Source organism: Balearica regulorum, chromosome 13 (genome assembly GCF_011004875.1).
Source record: "Balearica regulorum gibbericeps isolate bBalReg1 chromosome 13, bBalReg1.pri, whole genome shotgun sequence".
Lineage (NCBI taxonomy): Eukaryota > Metazoa > Chordata > Aves > Gruiformes > Gruidae > Balearica > Balearica regulorum.
In genome coordinates, this window is record NC_046196.1 from 20,370,377 (window position 1) to 20,393,614 (window position 23,238).

The 23,238-nt window shown below is 42.5% G+C and overlaps 2 protein-coding genes across 8 annotated transcripts; one reads left to right on the forward strand and one right to left on the reverse strand.

The window, feature by feature from the left end:
* Positions 1 to 2,016: 2,016 nt before the first annotated feature.
* On the reverse strand, positions 2,017 to 8,588 carry HSDL1 (hydroxysteroid dehydrogenase like 1). Of its 4 annotated transcripts, none has more exons than XM_075765975.1 (5): positions 8,451 to 8,588; positions 7,123 to 7,355; positions 6,062 to 6,507; positions 3,812 to 4,039; positions 2,017 to 2,911 (listed from the first exon to the last, which is right to left on the reverse strand). In XM_075765975.1, exons 2-5 carry the CDS (start codon positions 7,340 to 7,342, stop codon positions 2,810 to 2,812), a joined length of 996 nt encoding a protein of 331 aa, XP_075622090.1. In that variant the 5' UTR covers positions 7,343 to 7,355; positions 8,451 to 8,588; the 3' UTR covers positions 2,017 to 2,809. The 4 variants fall into 4 exon arrangements, with proteins under 4 accessions (XP_075622090.1, XP_075622086.1, XP_075622088.1 ...); XM_075765971.1 differs by lacking the exon at positions 8,451 to 8,588 and adding an exon at positions 8,278 to 8,396; XM_075765973.1 differs by lacking the exon at positions 8,451 to 8,588 and adding an exon at positions 8,260 to 8,378.
* DNAAF1 (dynein axonemal assembly factor 1) lies at positions 8,240 to 23,032 on the forward strand. 4 transcript variants are annotated; one of them, XM_075765968.1, is made up of 14 exons: positions 8,240 to 8,592; positions 9,042 to 9,261; positions 10,141 to 10,281; positions 10,763 to 10,898; positions 12,544 to 12,635; positions 13,511 to 13,732; positions 14,474 to 14,640; positions 14,893 to 15,014; positions 15,579 to 15,793; positions 16,938 to 17,201; positions 17,819 to 17,922; positions 20,496 to 20,564; positions 21,709 to 22,081; positions 22,393 to 23,032. In XM_075765968.1, the coding sequence occupies exons 2-14, from the start codon at positions 9,138 to 9,140 to the stop codon at positions 22,500 to 22,502; spliced, it is 2,139 nt and encodes a 712-aa protein (XP_075622083.1). In that variant the 5' UTR covers positions 8,240 to 8,592; positions 9,042 to 9,137; the 3' UTR covers positions 22,503 to 23,032. The 4 variants fall into 4 exon arrangements, with proteins under 4 accessions (XP_075622083.1, XP_075622082.1, XP_075622084.1 ...); XM_075765967.1 differs by lacking the exon at positions 8,240 to 8,592 and having other exon boundaries at positions 8,634 to 9,261; XM_075765969.1 differs by lacking the exons at positions 8,240 to 8,592; positions 10,141 to 10,281 and having other exon boundaries at positions 8,634 to 9,261; positions 22,393 to 22,978.
* The last annotated feature ends 206 nt before the right edge of the window (positions 23,033 to 23,238 follow it).

The window sequence follows — 23,238 nt, forward strand, 5'->3', positions numbered from 1 at the left end:
ACTTCCTTGGCTTATAACCCCTATAGCAATAAAATATCAGCTACACAAATGAGTAAAATAAACATTCTTATGGCTGATAACAGATTGTACGTAAGCACGATGCTAAAATACGATGGAAACTAAGAGCAAAGGAACAACAGGCTCACAACTTTATTCTGTTTAACACCCTTACCGTGTGGGGACGGACAGGAACCTAAGCTTGCCAGCCTGTCCATCCCCTAGAACAGCTACGCCTGGAGTTACTGCCCGGTTTTTCTGAAGTGAGGGTACCCCAGACCGAGCGACGGGAACCCCGCAGCAACGGCCGGCCGAGAGAGGCTCGGAGACCATCGGCAGCGGAGGAGCCAGCCCGTCCGTCCAGGCAGCTCCGCCCGTGCCACAGAAGGGGCCGCGGGGCCGCTGCTCCCGCCCAGCGCGGCACAGCCAGCGAACGGGTAAACTCATCGATTCCGTGCCCGTTACCGCGGGGCGGCAGCGCCGCCCCAGTCAGAGCAGCCGGGCGCCGTGCGAGGCAGCGCCGCCGCTCCCAACCCGCCCCCTCGGCCGGGGGAAGCGACAGCCGGCCACAGAGCGGGGAGGGCCCCGCGTAGCAGCCGACCGGAGCACGGCAGCGGACGCGGCAGCCCCAGAGACGAGGGGAAAGCGAGCGAGCACCGGGAACGGCGACCGGGTGCTGCAGGCCCGGGTGCTGTCCGCCCCGCTCCGCGCCCCCCAAAGCCTGACAGCACAGCACTCCCCCCGCCCAGCCCGCGCACAGAAGCGGCACGGCGGAAAGAGCAGCACCGCCGTCCCACTCTCTTCCCCCGGCCCCGCCGCGCTCACCGTGCCGCCGCCGGCCCTGCCACCGCCATTTTGTGTACTGTTTACCACAGCGCTCTCGCGAGAGCCCCATAGCGGCCTGGGGGCGGGCGCATGCGCCCGGCGGGGCTGTGCGGCACTGCGCATGCGCGGCTGGGTGGCCTGGGGCCGGTGGTGACGGGAGGCGGCGCGGCAAGGCTTCCCGCTGGAGCCGGTGAGGAGGCCGCGCCGCAGCCGCCTTCTGAAGAAGGTTGTGTGAGAATCTGGTTATTCACATGTGGCTGAGCGGGGTCTAACTCCGGCCAGGAAAACTTGAGGTGCGGAGGTTACCGACAGGGACGGGCAGGCAGGGCCTGAGGAGCGTGAGGGAGACACAGGAGTAGAACGTTATACAGCTTCACAGCTCTCAAGCGTCATTTAAGCCCTTACTACAAATAAATGCATTTGTTTAAATCTCATTTGCAAACAAGCTTAAGTCGTTATTCACAACACCTAATACATTTACACTGTACAGTTGAAGGAAACAGGTCTCCGGTCAGTGAAGAGGAGGTCAGCAGCAGACAGCTCGAGCTAAGTCCCTGCCCCAAAACCCCGACTGGTCCCTGTCTTCTCCCTCCTTCTGCCCTAAAGAACTGAGAATAGAGGGCTGCAGCAACAGAACAGGAACAAGTGCTAAGGTAGGGAGCTCCTTCATTACAAAAACCACAGCCTAAATTTCAACCTGGACAACAAACTCGAGCATCAGTATCATCGTATGTGGCCAAGCAGAGCGTTCAGTCGTGAAAGCTGGGGGCAGGTTTGTTGGGATTTTTTTTGGTTGATTTTTGTTTGTTTGGGTTTTGTGTGTGGGTTTTGGTTTGTTTTTTTTTTAAGAGCTCTAATCAGCATTTTCACACAACACAACTTAGAACAACTTAGTTCTAAGTTATTTGCAAACACATTTGTACCCAGTCTCTTACTTACTCTCTACAAAACCTACTGATAAAAGTTTCTAACAGTCCAGAGGTTACTGTAGAGGAGCAAGATAACCACTTCATAATCATGACTGCCTTATTCAGCAACACGGTGCAACTGTTGGATATCCTCCAGTAGGGATCCCAGGAAGCAAGCTAGCGTAGTATACTGACCTCCTAGCGTAGTAAGTACATAAATGTATTTATTTTTATAAACAAAAGCATCAAAATCATACAGCATCAAAACTGCAATAAGGTGGGGGGGTTTAATTATCTTGGGAATCCAAGTAGTATTTTTAAATCAAAACATTATTTCTTCATTATTTTTCTTTAGCTAATGTGTTTTTACATTCTTTATGCAATTCTCCAGCCCTATTTCAGATTGCTGAAGGAATATTTAAAGTATTATCAAGATCATTCACACTTGGAACAAGACAGCAAACAGGCTTATCTCCAAATTCCTTTACAGCTCTGTAAGACCTTTTCAGTAACTTAAACAACCTCCAAGTCAGTATTACGTTGCCATACATCTTAATTTTGAGAAGTTCCTTAAATAACGTAATTCAAAAGCAACAACATTTGCACTTAAAACACACAAACATCTGCCCTTAGAAGACAGGAATGTTAGAACTACATATTGACGAAAACACAGTTGACTAGGATTGTCTTTTTGAACAGTGTGATTTTAGGGGGCCCATTTCTGACAGATTTGGAGAATTCTCAAATTCTGTCAACTTTACAAGTTGACATCATGTAGCACTATGCAAGAGACAGTCATATACTGTCAGAATTAAAACTATACCTGCTCCTGCCCAATTACCTTGAAGAAGAAGTGAACAGAGATTAACCTCAACAAGATCAGCTCTTTGTCATGGAGGAAAGCAATGGAGGAGCTATTTAATACAAGGCTACAGAGAGGATCCAGACTTGTGATGTGCAGATTACACGTAGCTTGTTTATCGAGGATAAGTTACAGTAAGTCCACCAAGGTTCACTAAACAGTTTTGCAGCACTCTGATCAGGATATAGTAGTCATTACGCAGGACATCTGGATATTCTTATTTCCCTTTGCATGTTAAAGCTTCCTTGCGTACAATTCTGCAAAAATACATTGCAAACCATGCCCAGATCCATTCAGGTAGGCGCTCGCCCAGCGTGAACTGTGGAGAGGCGCAGGGAGACAAGAGAAAAGAAAAACAAGAAATGAAGGGAGAGATTAAGATATATTCCATTAAACAGTTTCTCAAATTACCACTAAAGCAGGGCAAAACCTGCTCAAACATCAGCAACTAAGTCTTAAATTCAACCCCCTGAAAGTAAATATATTTAGACATTTTGGAAGTAGTGCACACAGCTGAACCGTTAGGTTCTGCAAGTAAATCCTGAAGTGGTTTGCTCAAGTTTGCAACAGCAACATTGTCCACTTCCTTTAATTGCCACATCTTGCCAGAATCCTTCCATCTCTTTTATTCCTTTTGGACTAATCCCCACTTCTTCAATTCCTTCTACTTGACCTAATGCTATAGAAAACCATGGAGTAGGACACATGAGATATGACCAGTGTTCATAAAATTACTTTGCAGCCTACAGTCTGCCCCCAAAAATGAAAACCTAACATACAGAGGACCTGCTTCCAGATAGCCTGGAATAAAAATGTGGGCTTTGTTTTTCTGCTATTATTCCATTCTCCTTACCCACTCTTCCCGAAAGTAGAAATACGCTCAATAAACTAAGATTGAAAAAAAAATACTTCTGTTGATAGAAGACAGTGAAACGCTTGCCCAGTCAGCAACTTTTGAATAAAAAGTTGACTTTTTCCCATTTTTGCTGCGCATTTCAAGTAGGAATTGGATTCACTCTCTCATTCTAAAAATAAGCATGCCTGCGCAGAATTTTTGAAAGCAGAATTACTGAGAAAACATGGCACAATGCCTTTAAATCCTAAAACATATACTGCACTTTTTCACAATATGAGCATAGTTTTCATTCAGACTCCTAAAAAATTAAACAGCTTATTTACTTCTATTGACAAACACAAATACTTTAATGAATTCCATTACCTTGATTGCATGTTTCCAGTAACCAGTAGTCCTTGTGGATAACCCAAGAGTAGAAATAGCGTGACTTGCATATTCTTCAGCAGAAGGAAAAAAGAACGATCTCTTCGATGCAGCACTGCTGCATGCTGCCATTTTTGTAGCAATTACAAATGGGGTTAAACTCTGAACAAAAATTCCTTTTGAGGCATACTCATAATGTAGTGCTCTGCTGAAGTAGTCCAAGTAGGTCTAGAAAAACAAAAGCAGAAAGAGACATCTTTTTATCTTTTTTTAAAAAAAAAAAATCAAGTCTCAGAGCAGAATTTCATTAAAATTACAGAAAAGTTGTAGCATATTTTATACATCAGCTAAAAAAGTAGAACCTTGAATAAATGGTATAAAAATACACTTTTCTAGAGCATTGCCAACATTTCTATTTGTTGCTATTTGTTTGCTAAAAACCTGCAATGGTACAGTAACTTACAGGAGAAAGCGACTGCTTAACTCTCTGATGTGAATTTCACAAACAATCTGATAATTTCTGCTTAAAACCAATACAGCAACATTTATTTCATCCAAAACAAACACCTCATTTGGTTTGGGGGCATTGCAGGGGACGTTCTAAAGCTAACTGTATGTACTGTTGTCAAAAGGACAAAATGAAGGCCCATTCTTTAATACATTTACAGGTGAATTTCATACTCAACTGATCTTCCCCAGAAGTTAGCTTAATTACTTCCTGCAACTCCCTTGTGCAAAATTCAACATGCACTTGTTTACATGTGTCTGTATTACCTCCTTTAGGTCATGTTACTACTACAGAATAACATAAAAAGCACAAGCCTGATAACTGGGATTGCTGGAACCAGAGAGAGATGGGAAAAATAAGGCTTCCTCAGTCTTATCAAGACAGCAACACTGATGCCATGCTGAAGCTACTGCTGTGCCGCACAGCCAATTACCCCCGAGAAAGAGCATTTTAGACTCAGCTTGTGAGTGAACAGGTTTCTGCTCCCAAACAGCCTCACAAAAGCCTCACTCCCAGCAAACTGTTGGGAGAGCATCTTCTACGAATGCTCTTACACCTGCTTTAGGAAAACAAACAGAACAAACCAACCGCTTCAAACACCCTGCACTGTTCACACACAAAGAGGCTGAGGATGCTAGAGCAGCTTGTTCCCACTGCTGTGCAGAGGCCAGGCTTTGAACTGGATTGCTGACCTTGGATTTGGATTAACAATCCCAGCTAAAGGAAGAAATTTTGGTACATTTGCTTTTGTTCTGTTCTTTTTCATTCAGGCCTTTTAATTGATTTAGTTCAGAGTGCAGTTCTACATACAGTTAGCATAACCAAGGTGGAAGATGCTCTGCAACAGAAACAGGAATCTTAAGCCAGTCTCCACGCTGAAGAAAATCTGCAAGGAATTTTATACCTTGGGGTAAATAAGAACTGGTTTTTCTCCAGGCAAAGGGAAGTACTCGCTATCCCAGAAGCCAGGCTGCACGGGGGTCAGGCTATGGCTGAGGGCAGCCACCGACAGCTGGGAGCAATAACTACTACTGTTTAGACACTGGATTGAGATGAGATCCTTCTACAATCTCAGTTCCTTTTGTGAATTCAACAGCAAGTCATCCAGTGTAAATCCACATTCCCACATACATTCGTATTTCCAGCACCCCCCAGCTGCCCTATCCTATTCATTATTGACTGGATCTCCTCAGGAAGAATAATTACAGGGGGGAAAAGTTCTTTTTGCTTCTCCCCAGATATGGTACAGACAATGGTGTAAGAAGCCTTCTGCCCCTTGGTGTTAGGTGAAGTAATGGCTTGATTTGGCCACTATCTTTGTCACAGTGGTGGCTTGAGCATGAGCATAGCCCGTCTTGCTACCAAGTACTAGTGGGTAAGTAGCTTGAGGTACATCTCAAGCTGAAGGAGAGAGAGGTGAAATTCTTGACCCTTTCAGTGGGTCACAGAACTGCCGCTTTGCACATCGTTCCTCTGAGGAAGATAACATTTTTCCTAGAACTACCGTTATGCCACACTTCACACACAATCCAAACAGCCCAGACTTTGGTTCACAGCCCAGGATTGGTGAGGATAAAGAGCTTACTGCATATTACATGTAACATTCACCTCCAATATTTGAACAAATTCCTAGAAAACTTTCAAGTGTATTTTGATATCCTTGCTGAATGTGTTTACAACCAACCAACCTATAAGGCATCTACTTCTCAGTGCATGCCATTAAACATTACACCCCAACTTACTTTAGAGGCTCCATAGATTGTCAACATTGGTGTCGGCTGACAACAGGATGCAGAAGAAACATTCACAATTGCTCCTTTCTTCCTCTCTACCATGCCCGGCAGTACAATATGCATCATCATATTAGCAGAAGCAATATTTATGTTGATCATGTCCCACAGCATATCCTCAGACAGGTTGGTAAAATAGTCTGGGTAGTGATAAAACAATCCTACGTTATTCACCAAAATGCCAATTTCTCTGTCTTTCAGAGCCTCCTTAATGGCTGGATAAGGCTCACGCCCCTTGCTGAAGTCAGCTACTATGAAATCTGTTTCCACTTTATAGGTTTCAGATATGCTTCTAGATACAGCCTCCAGTTTCTCTTTGTTTCGGCTGATTAAGATGATGTTGATACCACGCTTTGCCAGTTCTTCAGCATACGCCTTCCCAATACCATCTGTGCCACCTGTAATAGAAAAGAAAACAAACAGGTAAAAATCGGAGCAGCCCCAGCTTTCCCTTTTGCCAGTTCTTTCAATTACAGCTTTATTCCATTCTCTGGCACTGAATATGGTGATCTCAAAACCACAACAATAAAGACAACGTTGTCAGTAGCAACCTTCTGCAATCCCACCTCGTACAAGTTTTATATTTTCTATGACGCAACAGAGAGCCTTGAGTAGAACCTTAATGAAAGGCGAGGACATCACAGCTACATGACTTAAAGCTTGTTGAAGAACTTGAGCACATGCGAAAAGCCTGTAGCAGAAGGAGGATCTTGTCTGCATCTATCTATGCCTGTATGCATTTGGGGTGTACCTTGCAATTTTGGGGGAAAATTGCTCTGTGATTCTTTCCCAGCAGTCAGTCAACACACTGAGCGTGCCCATCTCCTCAGGAACTGAATTTAGTAAGGCAGTGAACAACTGTCACTGCTCCAGCAGATTAACTTGCAACCAGAGATAATACAGGCCCCAGCTTGTGACATAAAGCTCACCCAGCAATATAAGCTAGCAAGTTTTACAGTACTGGCATGGTATGTTATACACACATAAGCAAATATATTGCTTCAGTCTCTTACCAGTGACCACGGCCCATTTTCCGTACCGCTTGACAAGATCAATCTCACCACCCAGCTTCGGAATTAAATGCAACCTAAGCATGCTGTAAGTGTCGAACGCGAGGGAGACACATTTTCTCACTGTGTACCAAGCTCCAACTATAGCCAGGGCCTCTATGTAAAAATTGCAGGAACGGCTGATCTCTCTGTACAAGAGGAAGAAACGATCCACTGCAGCCATGGTGATCACAAGCCTGGAAAAAAAATAAGAGACACAGGCAATTACAATCACCTTTTGGGCCATGTAAACTTTTCAGACTGAATGGATAATCTTTGAGATTCAGCACATTACAGCCTAAGCACCATTTTGAACCATTGTTCAAGGATTTAGCTACTTATCAGTTATACTGCAATAACGCTGATCAATGATACTGCAAAGAAAACAATTAAAGTCCAAGCTGATAAGGGAAGCTCAACGTGTAAAAACTAGTTTTGGGAAGATTAAGATCCTCCTACAAAAGAGGCAAGGATAATCGGCAGGAGAGAGCTGAACATGCAAGAAACAACAGGCTCTTCCAAGCACAGAAAGCTACACGAGAGACACAGCAAGCTCAGAATCACAAGTATAACCTCACCCCCGGATATCACAAAGCACTAACCCTTTCCCAGCAAACACACTGCGTCTACCACGTCCTTATGGTTTGCAAAGCCTTGAGCCACGGGACAGTGCCGCACATTAACGTCACATCGCACACGGGCTTTCAGCAGAAAGCTTGCCGTGCCTCACAAGGTTTTTACTCGTGAGTAGGTTTTTTTTTTTAAACGAGCACAAAACCCACCCGCCGCCTCCTCGGCAGCTTACCGCCGCTTGCCTTACGGCCGTTACACACCGCCCTCCCCGCGCCTGGCGAGCCCAAGCGCACTGCGGGCCGCAGGCCTCACCCCTCCCGGGAGGGAGCGCAGGCTCCGGGCGCGGCCTTGCTGAGGGACCCCAGCGGGCCCGGCCCGCCCCGCCGCCTCGCTCAGCCCCGGCCCTGCCGGACCCTGCCCGGGGCCCTCCCTGGCCCCAGCCGGGCTGTAACGGAGGGAAACCAGCCCCCCAGCCGCGACCAACGGGGAGGAGCCCTGCGCAGAGCCGGCGTCCCGAGGCGCTGTTACCCGCCGGGGGCGCCTCACCCGCGGCCGCGGGGCCGGACCCTCCGGGGGCGCCGCGCTCCCCTCGCCCACCGCCACCTGCGCCGCTACGCGGGGCCGCCGGGAGCGGCCGCGGGGCCTTGTGGGCCTGCGCGCGGCGTCGCCATGGCGACGGCGGCGGTTGGGGCTGCTGGAGCGGGAGCGGCTGCCCGCACCTCAGGGGCCTCCGGCGGGAGCGGGAGCGGGGTCGCTCGATCCCGTTCCCGTCCCTCGCGGTTTTCGTCTCCTGCTCCCTGGGAGGCGCCGCGGCGAGGCCAGAAGGGGCCGTCGACCCCGTGAGCCGCGGAGCCGGGTCAGGTAAAGGGAGCTGGAGTTTTAAAGCAGTGTGCTCTAGCGTACGAGTCTTGTCCAGAGAGCTCCCGGGCCACGGCAGCGAAAAGTGCAGGGCTGCAACGTGACAGCGTCCGCAGTCCTCGTGAGGAGACTAAAGCGGCCCTCGGGAGCCCACCTGGCTGGCAGCGGGGCAGGAGGCAGACGTTACGCAGGAGCAGGCTGCGCCTCGAAGGAGCACCATCGCGGCACCATCGCGGCACCCTCAGCACGCCGGCTGCGAGAGGAAAGAAGTGACTTGCTCTGGTTTTAGGGGGCTTTTTGGCCACGGTCCTCTGCTCTGAGCAAGATCCGTGGTGGGCATGATTTAAAATAAACTCTCCCTGCCTTTTGGTATCTCCACAGCGAATGGCCCCAAGCTGCTAGCTCCATGTAGGCTTGATAATTTACTCACATGGGTTTTTTGTCTGTAACAGGTTGTCCTACTAAAGCTTTTACACATTTAGGCTGGAAGTTGGATTGTAAGTCAAATACCAACTTGGCGGACGTTTGTCTAAATCACAAATCTTAAAATGCAATCACAAAACGGAGACTTGGACAAAGGCCTTGCTGCACAGGAGGTGTCGGGGGAGTCTGTGAACGACACCAGAAACGAAGCTACCCAAACAGAAAATGAAGGCAATTCTGTCAGCACAGGTGAGCCCTTCCAGATGGTTCGCTAGGATGAATTTAGGAAACTTTAGTGAACATAGAGCCTAGAAATCAAGTCTGTCATTACTTATCTGGACACAATATGCATTTATTCTTTCTCCCACTGAAGCCACTGAAAATCTTTCCATAACTGAGGCTGAGACTTGCTCCATTGCTATCTTCTTGTGCTTTTTTTTTTTTTTTTCCCTTCTCTGCCCTAGTTTTGGCTCAGATAGAATTGATTTTCCTTCTAGTAGCTGGTATAGTGCTGTGTTTTGGATTTTGTATCAGAATAATGTTGATAACACAGTGATGCTGTAGTTGTTGCCAAGCAGTCAAGGACTTTTCAGCTTCACACCCCACCCCACCAGCGAGGAGGCTGGGGGTGCACAAGAGGCTGGGAGGAGACACGACCAGGACAACTGACCCAAACTGGCCATAGGCATATTCCATACCATATGACATCATGCTCCATATATAACTGGGGGGTGGGCCCAGAGGCAGTTCAGCTTGATAACTGACTGTCAGCTTTGGTTGGTGAGCAGTTGTGCTGTGCATCACTTGTTTTGTATATCATTATAATTGTTATTATTGTCTTCCTTTTCTGTCCTATGAAACTGCCTTTATCTCAACCCACAGGTTTTACCTTCTTTCTTTCTTTGATTCTCTCCCTCATCCCACTGTGGGGGGGAGTGAGTGAATGGCCGCGTGGTTGTTTTAGCTGCCGGCCAAGTTAAACCACAACATTCTGTTTCTTTGATTTTGTTATTGCTGGAGAGATACCTTTTCCTGTGTTGCAATTATACAGCTAGCCTCACCTCTACATGTTTTAATTATAATTAAATGAGCTCTAAAATGATCTTGTTTGCACTGTCTCTTTTTAAGTGTATGGGCAACAAGTGCAACTAGAAAGTGCAGAGCAAGAATCTGAAGAGAAGAGTATCAAAAATGCAATTAATCAAAGGCAGTCTAAAGACAGCTTGAGTGAGTATAGCACTGGAGACACCTTCCGAAGAGTACAAAAGGGTAAATTTGTAGAAGAGCTAGACTAACAAACAGTGCTTGAGATGACTCAGCTATGCCATTACTGCAATCTCTTTACATGCAAAGAGTAAACTATTATTATATACTATAGTAAACTATTACTGATGATTAAATGTAATATATAGTAGCTGTCTCAGACCATAAGAACATTGGTGCCAGGACTTTATTGTCACTGTACGTTATAATAATCTTAAGACTAGCGGGTACTACCTGACTTCCAGATCTAAAAAAAAAAAAAATAAAATGCAAATATCAACAATTTATTTTGCAACTACTTATTTTACTACTTTGCCTTCTAAAAAAGCTTCCTGTCATTAAAAATGTCAGCAAAAATCGTGGTTAGAACACTTCTTTTCTTGACATTCATATTCAAATGCTCTTCAGTATTTCTCTAAAGTAATTGGCCACATGACACTTTTTGCCCACTCGTGCTGTTAAACTGCAACTTGTTTTCTTACAAAAGATGTCAAAACTCAAGAGAAAGCCATCAACTGTATGTCCAGAGCAGATCAACAGAATGAACAAAAATCAGATGGTGATCACCAGTCGGTAACCAGCTCATTCAGACAAAGGACAGAAGAAAAGAGGGGCTGTGTAAGGTAATACATCGTTTATGTTTTTTATTTAAATCTTGGCATCATTGAAGTCAATGGGAGTTTTGCCATTCTGCATGTTAATTCAGGAGAACAATTTTGAAGATGAACTTGAGAATAATCAATAAATCAGGAATTAATGATATTTCCAGCATCTATACAGCTTTTTTTTTTTTTTTGGGCCACAGTAGCAAACTACATTCTATCTACATGATGTCATCTATTTAATGGATCTGGAGAAAATGGTGCAAACTTGTGGGAGTCGTTTGTCAGTAGATTTGACCATTTTTCAGCATCAATTCAGGCAATGCATTGTATTAATTCATCACAATATAAATATTACAGTTGTCGAGATAATTTTTAGCAGAGAAAATCCAGAGGTATCTCAGATGGTTAACAATAAGATACAACTCTGTGGTGGGCTGACCCTGGCTGGAGGCCAGGTGCCCCCCAAAGCCACTCTGTCACTGCCCTCCTCAGCCTAGCAGGGGAGAGAAAATATAACGAAAGGCTCCTGGGTCAAGATAAGGAGAGGGAGAGATCACTCACTGGTTACCGTCATGGGCAAAAGAGACTCAACTTGGGAAATCAGTTTAATCTTCTCCACCATGGATGTCCATGGGCTGCAGGGGGACAGCCTGCCTCACCATGGTCTTCTCCGCGGGCTGCACGGGAATTTCTGCTCCGGTGCCTGCAGCATCTCCTCCTTTCACACTCCTCTCTCGGGCTGCAATTGCTCTTCATGTTGGTTTGGGTTTTTTTCCCCCCTTCTTAACTCTTTTATCCCAAAGATGCTGCCACCATCACTGATGGGCTCGGCCTTGGCCAGCAGCAGGTCTGTCTTGGAGCCGGCTGGCATTGGCTCTGTTGGACATGGGGGAAACTTCTGGCAGCTTCTTACAGAAGCCACCCCTGTAGCCACCCCGCTACCAAAACCTTGCCACGCAAACCCAGTACAAACTCCTTTATAAGCTCTGGCTTTAATTTTGGTCCAGCCTAAACCAGCATGCACTGCAACGGCTGTTCATTAATAGTTGTGAAATGGGATTATTCTGCTGTTATCTCTGAATAAGCACATTGCAAGCAAATAATACAATTAAAAACCATATTTTCTACTATTTAATAACATTGTTGGAAGTCTGGTTGCGTGAGCTAGTTATGGAATGATATATAAGGAACAGTGAAGATTTATCCTCCACTCTTGTACCTGTTTACATGTTGGTGAAACTTCCCAAAGTTTATGTTGCTGCTAACTTTAACATAACTGTATTAGAGACAGTTACAGCCCTTTAAAGTCAAGAGACAGACTTTCACGGAGTTATCAGGAGGCAGATTGAACTGTACTTACGTAAAAATTTCATTATCCCAGGCTAATCAGCCTGGCATACTTCAGAATGAAGTTCTTATGAAGAATGATGGCAGAGAGCAGTAACTGCATATAAGGTAATTAGTGAAGGAACACATTTTATGAATGGAATGAATTGGAATGTTTTTTATTTGGAGTATAGTCTTGAGGGCTGTAGTGATTTCTCTTGCATAAAAGAACGATTAATTGTGTTGCATTGAAATCTGTTAAAAACCCAAAGATTTCAGAATGTGCACTGAAATCCATTTTTTGTTTTGCTTCTGCTTCCCATTATTATTATTTCAGAATGACAAAAAAGATTCTGCGAGACCTCTGTAAACAGCAGAAATTATACGTGACCCCATACTTAAATGATACGCTTTACTTGCATTATAAAGGTAAGATGTGGACATGACTGTTTAGATTTATCATTCTAAGTAGCATTTTAGCTGAGAATCTATTTACCAGAGAATTCTCTGCATTTTAGCAGAGAATTACTGAAGTAAAACATCTAATAATTCTTTTACATTAGAAACATAATTCAATTTTATATAATAATGAACTTGTGAAACAAAATGAGTCAAGGTAATGAAGTAAACTGATTATAGATCTAATTCACTTTGTGGAGTCATTCAAAGGATCAATAGGAATCAAGGGACACTTCCCCCCCCCCCCCCCCAAAACCAGTAGCCTCTGAGAAGTGTCTTAAAATAATGGTCTGGATTGCGTTCAGATGAAAATATATGTATTTCTTCTTAAATGTGTTTGTATAAAGAAGCTGTTTTCCAGCTTTGGGGACTTTTTTTACTGCCAAATAAAAATGGTCAGGAAGAAAATGAACAGTAGGGACTTGCTGCATGTTCTCAAATACTACTGAAAGAAAAAGAAGTTGCTAGAATGAACATGGATCATCCTCTTGTGATCTTCAAGCAGGTTTTTGCATGATACAGTTAGCTTGTTCAGGTTAGCATAAGAATCCTTTTAAATAAATAGGACGTGCTAAATCTACCTTCTATGTTTGGCCTTGGTTATGCTGTTTTGTCTATATGTGTTACTTGAGCATCTAAAGGGCTGCATGAGATATAGACCAGAATAGGCGCCTATGTGGTTTTGCCCTATATCAGCCAGGTACTGTACCATTAATTGCGTGGAAATATTGGCAGTACAAGTGTTCTCACAGGCTGTTTCAGCAGTACTGGTTTAATGAGATTTAGTCTTCAAAAGACTTGTTTTCAGCCAATGCAACTTCATTTTAAAACATCTATTTCTGCAGGATTTGACCACCTGGAGAATCTTGAAGAGTATACTGGACTGAAGTGTTTATGGCTGGAATGCAATGGCTTAACGAAAATTGAGAATTTGGAGGCTCTGACAGAGTTGCGTTGCCTCTACTTGCAACTCAATTTAATTAACAAAATTGAAAACCTTGAACCCTTACAAAAGCTGGATTCCCTCAATATCAGTAACAACTACGTTAAGACCATTGAGAACCTCTGTAAGAACTGTTGGTGCAACATGTTTTAACCTATAACGAGCCCATATTCCTAAGCTTTGACTAAGCTAAGCTATTATTAGTGGCACTAGTTTCGGGGGTGGGGGGGGTATTCATGTTAAAATTTTGCACAATTTCCCATACCAAAGTCCACAAAGCTTCTGTATAAGAGTCAAACCTATGTGTTTTGCAATTTAACTAGATGAGAAAACGGAAAAGACATAGTAATTACTTTCATGTGGATACCTAGGACAATTCAGTAGTTTTTCCTCACTTCTTAATAACATCCCAGTACTTATCTGTGTTGCAGACAGGCTGACAATCCAGTTTTCACCATTTACTTTACGGTTAAGATGTTCTTTGGCAGTTGCAGACACAATTACCAAATCTTTTATGTTTATTAAAAGATTTATTCCATCTTCAGCAGAAAATATAAAAGAATTCCTCGACGTTTTCATTTGCGTACATTGGGAGTAATTTGCAACACAGGCTCTTGCTTTTGTGTAACTAACTGACTAGTTTGAAACGTGAATTAAAACCAACCATCATCCTGAAACCAAACAACTGTTTTTCCCGGGGTAAAGAAAGCAGCTTTGGATGTCTAGATACTTTTTTTTTCAGGGAAAAAAGCTCCCAATTCCACATAAACGAGTATTTTGACAATGCAGTTTTCTACTTGCTCCAGAAAACCCTCAGTAAAGTGGCTCCGACCTTTGCTTTCATCGTACTCTTCTTGTTTGACAGCTTGTCTGAAAGCCCTGCAGACCCTGCAGATTGCTCACAACAAGTTACAAACATTGGAAGACATACAACACTTGCAAGAATGCCCAAGTATTTCTGTTCTCGATCTTTCCCACAACAATCTAAGTGATCCAAGTATTATAACTATTCTGGAGACCATGCCTAATTTGGTAAGCCAAATACAATTGCAGGTTTGTATCGTGTGTATGGGTTAAATGGTTTTCTTGGGTAGTCCAGTGCACAACAGGTCGTGGTCTAAAAAAAAAAAGTTATTAAACTTTATTTGTTTTTTGTAGATTACCTGTAACACCCAGGATGTTTTATTCACTTCTTGTTTTTGAAATGATAGGGAAAGTGCACATCCAGATTGTTTGTTTTTTGGGGGTTTTTTTGCTATTCAACTGTTTCCCTTGTTTCTCTAGCATGTGCTGAATTTGATGGGAAATCAAGTGATAAAGAAAATTGCTAATTATAGAAAAACACTTACTGTTCGACTAAAAGTACTAACATATCTGGATGACAGACCAGTGTTCCCAAAGGACAGGTAAGAAACAGAGCCATCTTCTTTACACAGCAATAAAGCTCAAGTGCTATGCTCACTCATCCACTCATCCATTTTTTGCCAATATTCTCTTGGAAGGAAAGGAAGACTGACCAGTATAATTTATTGAGGGTGGGTGACTTTGAGTACAAGATTATTATACTATGGAGTTCTACATCTAACATACAAAAAAAAAAAAAAGTATTTTTTCACAAGAGAATTAATTCTTGAAGAGAATTGTTTTATGCTAAGTCTGTAGACCAGAGACAAATCCCGATTTCAAAAGAAACTGAACAGGTGTCTGGAAAAACAGAGCCAACATCAGCGCTTCTGGCAGATCTCTGGTGGTATATTCACCAGCGTTTGGATATCTTTGTTTCTTTTGTTGCAGTTCCACATACAAGATAAGATATACATGCATCCCTGTTGCGTAAGGGATTGTCACTCCTATATGCTTTTTTACTTTTGCAGCTATTTTACGCTGTTGCAAGCTATTTTAAATTTCTCTCTCAATATAAAAATGGGCTTTTATAGCTGTATTACAGCAAGCTTTTGTGTTTTCATTAGAGCCTGTGCAGAAGCCTGGGCTGTTGGAGGCCTTGAAGCTGAGAAAGCAGAAAGGGAAAAATGGGAAACCAGAGAGAGGAAAAAAATCCAAGATAGCATCGATGCTTTAGCAGCAATCAGGCAAAAAGCAGAGGAAAAGAAAAGGCAAAAGGATATGGAAGAAAGAGGTACAAGAGCAGAATGTGGAAATGGAGATACAACAGACATCCGAGAAGGTTTGTGGTTACTGTTTTGGAAGATGTCTGTGTCTGCTTCAGTTTGAATGTTTAAAATAAACTAATAGTTCCTAAATGTTCAGAAGCAGGCTGATGCAATTTTTGAAATATATTTATGAATCTCCTTTTCCCATACTAAATACTTTATTAACCTTCGTGCATTAACCACAATGATTTTAAGCAATCATCATCTTTCTTTCTCACTGCTGACAAAACAAAAAAACCAACAAACTACTTTCTGTCCCGGCATTTCAAGCTTTTGTGCTCGTCCCCAGAGCAACCAGGTGCTAGCCAGGGCAATAATGGTTCCGCAGGCATTCGTGGGTGGAGGCAGGCAGTTACACCCAAAGAGTGGTATTTCCCCAAGAGGCAGAACAGGGCCACATGGGCTCTAGTACGACCCAGTGACAACCACCGCTCCAGTCCCCAGGCGCCTCTCCCACGGCAGCCTTCACCAGCAAGAAAAGCTTCAGCCTAGAGCCTACAGTAGCAGTAACACAGGCAGGGAGAGGAAGGCCTTTGATCGTTTCCTTCACTCACTGCCTTTTTTTTATGCCAGAAATTCTCCTGTCACATTATTCAAGGAGGCATATGTCTACGGCCAGTAATAGGTCCCTACCTAACCTTTCTAGAGAAGTGTGCATGTTCCAGGATAAACAGGACTGAAGCCAAATCAGAAGGCAGTACGGCAGTGCAGAGGAGTGTTTATCGATCTGGTATGGTTTGGGGTTTCACAGGCTCTGAAATCAAACATGGTTGACTAACAAGCAAAACTTTTTCTGCAAGCAGGTAGATTGCATAAAGGAGAGGACACCTTCAGCATTTGTCACCGAGCCATCAGACTGCTCAAACATATATTGAAATATATAGTCATTTGTGAGTCTTTTCAAAGTTAACTATAGATACCAGACAATTATTTACTATAGTGTTTTCTCTAATGAGTTTTTTGCTGGGGAACTGTGTGTGCTAGGAAGTTGAGATGCTGCAATCTTGGGAGGACTACTGATCCACAAATAGCTGCTCAAATAAAGTACTGATGCATATTTTAGGCCAAACTATTAAGACCACATAGTAAAGTTTGGATATTTAGAATGAGCAATGGTAGATTAACTCAGCAGTTTTAATGAACTTGTTTCTTCTGTAGGAGCACCTGCAAATTCACATGATAGTGATGGAAATTCTAATACATCAGAGATTTCAAAAATATCAGAAGAGGAAGAAACTCAAGAGAAGACTGAGAAATTTAGAAATGAAAGTTTTGATGCTCATGATGAAGTGATAACACTTGTACCAAATAGGGGAGATGATAACACCGATCTCCCATCTGGAAATACTCCTGCTAGAATGCAAGAGGATGCACAAGAATCACACTCTTACAAACACTCAAACTTCAACAAGAAGGCAGATGGTAATGTACACAGTGAAGAACCAAACCAAACTGAGGATGCAGAGACAATGAGCCAAACTCTTAGTATAACACCGCCTCTGCTGTGACTCAAACCAACTGATTCATAGATAAGAACATCCCATTAGACTTACACAATGACTAGTTGAAAATCAAGTAATACTGGATAAAATATTCTTTAAATACAACAACCAAACAAAATTCTGAGAGCTCAAGCTGCAACTTCTGCTTCATAAAGGTGGAATTCCACTTCTCATGTGTGCCAGGGTTAGCGGCAGGACAGGAGAGCTTACAGGCTTCCCTTGCTCCCACAGAAATTGTGCAGTGCAGTGTGTCTGCCAGCAGAAGCTGGACATCACTCTAGAGGTGGTTTTGTGCCTTCGCACACCATGAATGCTTTTGTAGATTTGTGGAATACATTACTGCAAAATGGAAATATTAATTAATACAATATAAGGGAGACCAAGAATTTGATGGAAAGAGAAAGCACTGCATTCAGCTTTGAATTCTGAATGGCCATCAGGTCACCAAGCAGTTTGGTTTTGCAGTACTTGCTGTTGCAATATAGAAAGTCTTTTATTCAGCTAGTTCTCTGCAACTGACTATTGTTTTTTCATTAGATCTACCAGGAGAGAAGGCCACGACTGCAAAGGCCGTGCTTCCTGAACTGGATGAATATACTGAACAGGTCAAACTGGAAACACTGGAGAAACTTTATATTGACGTAGGTATTGGATTCAGATTTTGAGAAGTTCAGATCTGGGTATTGTCTGCTCCCAAATTAATTCTTGTAATATCCTGGCTAATAAAACTATATGGCCAGGTTTCTAAGAAAGGTCAACTATTAGGAAAAGTAAAAGGAAAGAAGAAAACAAACCCAAAAAATAAAGTTGTAGGGGTATTCATTCTCTCCAGCATAGCATGTGTAAAGAATTTGCCAGTGCTTCCAAAGTTTCTTTTGTCCTTTGGCCATAAGTCACCTGAAGTTGATCATCTGTCTCTGTGATTTCTCTGGAGAAGTTAATGAGGGCTCTCATTTAAAAAACAGAAATCACAACAAAAAGAATCTGTTGGATACATGCGTCCTCTTAGGCAAAACTTAAATGAAATATGCAGTTGAAAATGTATTGGAGAAAAAGCATAAGGAAGAAATAGCCACCCACTCATTGTAAATGTTAGCTAGCAATATTAGGTATTATAAATTAATTCTCAAAATATAACTTCTAGGTATATTTCCAAGAAAAGCAGAATGTGCATCATTCAGGTATATAACAAGTTATTGACATTTGTAATACGATCTTCTATTATCTAATCTCTATCTGATGATGCAAACATTTAAACATGTATAACCACATTTAACCATGAAGAGGACATGGATACCACTGAAAAACGCAATCTCACTTCACAGGCGAACTATTCACTATGTCCTAATTAAGGCACTGCTGCTAAACTGACAGTTTCAGATTATGACGAACTTCTGAGCTTGTGATTTCCCAGAGCACTTAATATACTCTTTAATCCCTTACACTGCCACAGTTAACTAAATTCTTACTGGAATGTTTTAGAAAAGTCTCATATCTTTTCCATGCTTTTAATTTCCCAGGAAGAAATTCCATCCTGTTATCGAAGTGCTCAACTCACTGCCTCAGTAGAGGGCTCACTGCTGCAGCCTCCTGTTTGGCTGTTTTTAATAATAGGTTTAAGAAGGATAGTGGAGAGAACTGGCAGCAATTCCAAGTATATATGTTATTATTTTTATAAGCAGATCTTGCAGGGTCTGAAATAAAAGCTTTAAATAAATAGTGATACTGCAAGTACCCACAATGTGAAGATCTCACAGATTCAGTGTTTGCTTTTTTCTTGGTGCTATACGGCACCATAGCAAGCTCCTTTGCGCAAACTTTAACATAGTATAAAAGGAACTCTTCGGCATACGTGCTTGGGGTTTTTTTTGACACATAAGAAGTGTGACTATTTTAATTCTACAGAAGAAAAAACAAACCCGAAACACACATTAATACGCATTTCAGTGTTCTACCCTATTTTGTTCTCCAACTGACATTTAGTAATGGAAAGAGCTCCTCAGAACAACCTCCAATACTTACGTTATTGCAGATTTTCCAAAGAGACTTAGTGCTGACATAGCAGGGAAGGGCAGTGAAGATGCCAATGGTGAGAAGCTCGGGAGCAGCACAGTCGTCTTTATTCATGTCCTGGAGTCAGTAGATGGCCTCAGTAGTAATATAAGGGAGAAGAGCGGAGGAGGATTTGTAATGCAGTGGTTAGGACATCCCTCTGTCAAGCAGAAACAAGCCCATGTTGCTGCACATGCCTTGGCAGTGTTTGGACTGTATTCTGTGGACCTAAACCAGGATAACTTTTAGTAAGCAATTTTGGGTTGATCTGCAAATGCAACCTGCCGATGGGAACAAGACTAACAGCTATTTCACTTCCCTACTGAAACCAAATTCTACCCACTAACATTAGCCTCAAATCTTAATTTGTACATTGTTAATGCTATTCTTATAAAAACTATGTGACTTCAGGATGTGCTGCACTAGCTACAACCATATCAGGAAACAGAAATTTCCTTTGTTGATTTTAATTCTGTAATAACCTCCACCACGCACAACAGCAGAGATTAGATGTTCCTGATGCTACCGTGCCAAGCAGCTTGCTATAAAATCAGTAAGCTCTAAAAACATCTCAAAACAAAAGGAGATGCTTTTACCAGTATTGACCTACACACACACAAAAAAAAAGGGGGGGGGGGCAAAAACATATTACTTTCTACCTATGATTTTGTATTCCCACCCTCTATTTTTGCTTTCATGTCAGCAAGTGATAGCTGTCTTGGATAACATTTTCTAACAGAAAGCTGAAATAATTGGACCTGTCTGAGGAAAACCAATTCTCAGCAGGTTTGCAGTTCTATATCCTTAATTCACAGTAAGGCATTGTTTATTAGATGTATTTAGCTTAACAGCGCTTACTGATAAACAGTTTCAGGTAGACTGCAGATCTTGATTTGGCTCTTACCCATAAAGGCAGGTCGCAGTTGAGATTATTGAATAGAAGAGAAACAGCTAATAGACATAACCCACGTTTGCTTTTAAAATCTTGTTAATGCCTTGCTGGTTATCCTTTTTTCCCTTTGTAATCACACAGCGTAGTAGAAAATGGCATTCAGTCTGACATTAAGGTTATTGCCAATGGTTACCAGTGGGACAGCGCTGTCGTGTTTTATTGGTTACAGTAGCATTTCCCACTTATTAATGATCTTGTGATTGTCTTCAGGAACTGCCTGATTTAGAAGATATAGATGTAAGTGAATTTACCCCAGAAGAGGAAATCTTTGTTCAAAAGGTAAAAGATTCTTATTAATTCCAGTGATGAAGCTTCCCTAAACACATTTACAGATGTTTTGCAAAATGAGGATAATCTAAGTTGTGCAATGCTGGTTGGGAGATGCAATCAATTATGCATTTAGTCAACTAAAATGGATGTTTCAGCAGATCTTCTCTATCCACTTGAAAATCTTATTTTAATTCGATTTTTTATATTACTGCGTTGCAAAAATAGGAGAATGAAAACTTAAGATCAAGTAATGCAACAGTTAAATTTCTTAGTAGCAGGTAGTGTTTTAATGAAGATTACTCTTAAAATATACTTTACCAGTACTAATATGCTGAAAAGGTGAATACATAGAACAAACTGCCTGCTACTGAATAAAACCAGACTTTTCAACTGGAAACACAGAGAGATTGGAACTCCTCTGCCTAACTTGGGGCCGGTCAGATACGAGGCAGTTCCAGCCCCAATGTTAGCATTGTGCTGTGCTCAAACTGATTTTCTAGGCAAAAGCCTATAAACAGAAACGAGAAAAAAGAAACCTCGAAGAGTAAAAGCACGGCTTCGATTCTCGTGCTGATGCTGACTCATACTTGCCTTGCTGGAGACAGAGGCTGATACAGTACGTATTTTACAAGTCCCTCCAAGGTAATGCAAATTTTTCCTACAGTCAGGGCTCTTTTGGTCACAGAGTCATAACAGTGTTGCAAAATGTCTTGGCCAACAGTACCTCCAATTAACCAGAAGATAAGGGAAGGGGACAAAGAGGATTATTGAAGGAGTATGCATTAGCAGCTCTCACGTTCCGAAGGGTTTTCCGTTCCTAAATCAGATGAAGATGTTAGTTGGGTCCCTCTGTTTGGAGGTAAAGTAATAGCACTGAGCCCACACTGAATTTCTGCTGAATTGCTGAAATAGGTGGTCTTTTTATGAACCGTTAATAGTTTATGGTCAGTTCATTGCTAATGCCTGAGAAATACTTAGCCCAAGATTCATCCACAAAGCAGCAGAGCTATGGTGAAGCACATCTTCCATGCATTTTGGGAGAACAGCACATCAAAGCTGACAGCTGTTATGTGGATCCAGGAGGTATTTACCCATCTCTTAAGCTTTTACATCTGGAATGATATATTTTTGATTACGTTTTCTACCTTTACAGCAGGAATATCACCCAAAGATTGAAATAATTTCTGAAATGACAAATGACAGCGACTCTGTATTAGAGGAAAACAATAAAAGCATGTATGAGAATTCAGCAGGAGAAGAAATTCCAACAGCGATTTTTTCAGATGTGCGTAAGATAAATAAAGAGCACGAAAAGGAGCACTTAAGGCCCCTTCTTGAAAGCTTCTTTACAGAGCCTGCTAATTCAGAAAGGCACTGGGAGACCAAAGATAAACAAGCAACCCCCTCAAACCCCTTAATACAAGAGGTTGTCACCAAACCCAGGGATAATCTACTATTGTCACCAGTCTGCAATCAACCAAATGGCCCAGGAGAAGAGGACAGTCAGATTACAGTTACTTGCCCTGGTAAGATTCCAGTGATGTAATTAATGACAGAGGAAAAGGTGGGTGGCACATATGCACTAAAAGGAAGGATTTGTTCAGCTCTTGTTGAAAAAATTTTCAATCCACCATTAGTTAATAATCGCCTCTTCCTTTTATTTATGTGGAAATCCTAATAAATTAGGAATTAAAAGCATTGTTTTCTCTTTTCTACGCAGAAGTTCTTGCTGAGTTTTATTGAAATGGTTTTCAAAAATCAGACTCTACATTTCTTTCTGCAGTATTAAAAACCACCCATGAGTTTCATTTGCCTTTTGCCTTCATGCTTTTAACAGGGAATGGCACTGATGGCGAGGCACAGTGCCTGGCTGAGGGTGAAGGATGTCCTCATGAAGCACAAGATCACCAGGGCTGTGAGAATGGATTAGATGAATCACTTCTTTGAAAAAAACCCCAGACCAAATCTGGAGCGGAGTGCCTGGCTGACTGCACACAGTTGTTCTCAAAAGGCAGAGCTCAGCAACGGCACCATTAGTTAGAACTGACATCATAGTTACAGTGGTATAAAACCCACCATCTTCCACGGGAGGAGTTAGTGCCTCAGTCGGAGGCTGCCACGGCCTCCAGCATCTGACCTTCCGGGCAGAACTTGTGGTTGTGTCAGCGTGAAAAAAGCCCTTAATCCTCTGTAACCTGCAGGTAGCAATGCCTTGTGTTCCTGCTGCCAAAGCTGCCAGAGATCCTGCGGCCTCCAGCTCGTCACGGCAGCTGGCAGCGTTCGCCACTTTGAAAGCGAGGGCACTACTGTTTTAAGGTTAAATTCCACTCTCTGATGTCATTTTTTCCCTTGCGTCCTTCTAGAAATTACTTAGTGAAATGTTTATATCTTAGGGTTTCATTACATACGTAGTTGCAATGCATAATGTAACATGTTTCTGTCATTTGAGCTGAATAAAGATCCTACTTGCAACCACATATATTTTCACTTGTATCATCTCCTTCCCAGTCTATGTCATACCAGATGGACTTCAACAACAAATGGAGATCGCTTCTTAACATGATATTTTATGGATCTAATATTCATAGACATCATGATTGTTTATGTAAAAACAGATGCAGAAATAGCGTTCGTGCATGAAAAATCTGGTTTTACCTTCTAGGGCCATCTGTGAGGAAGCATA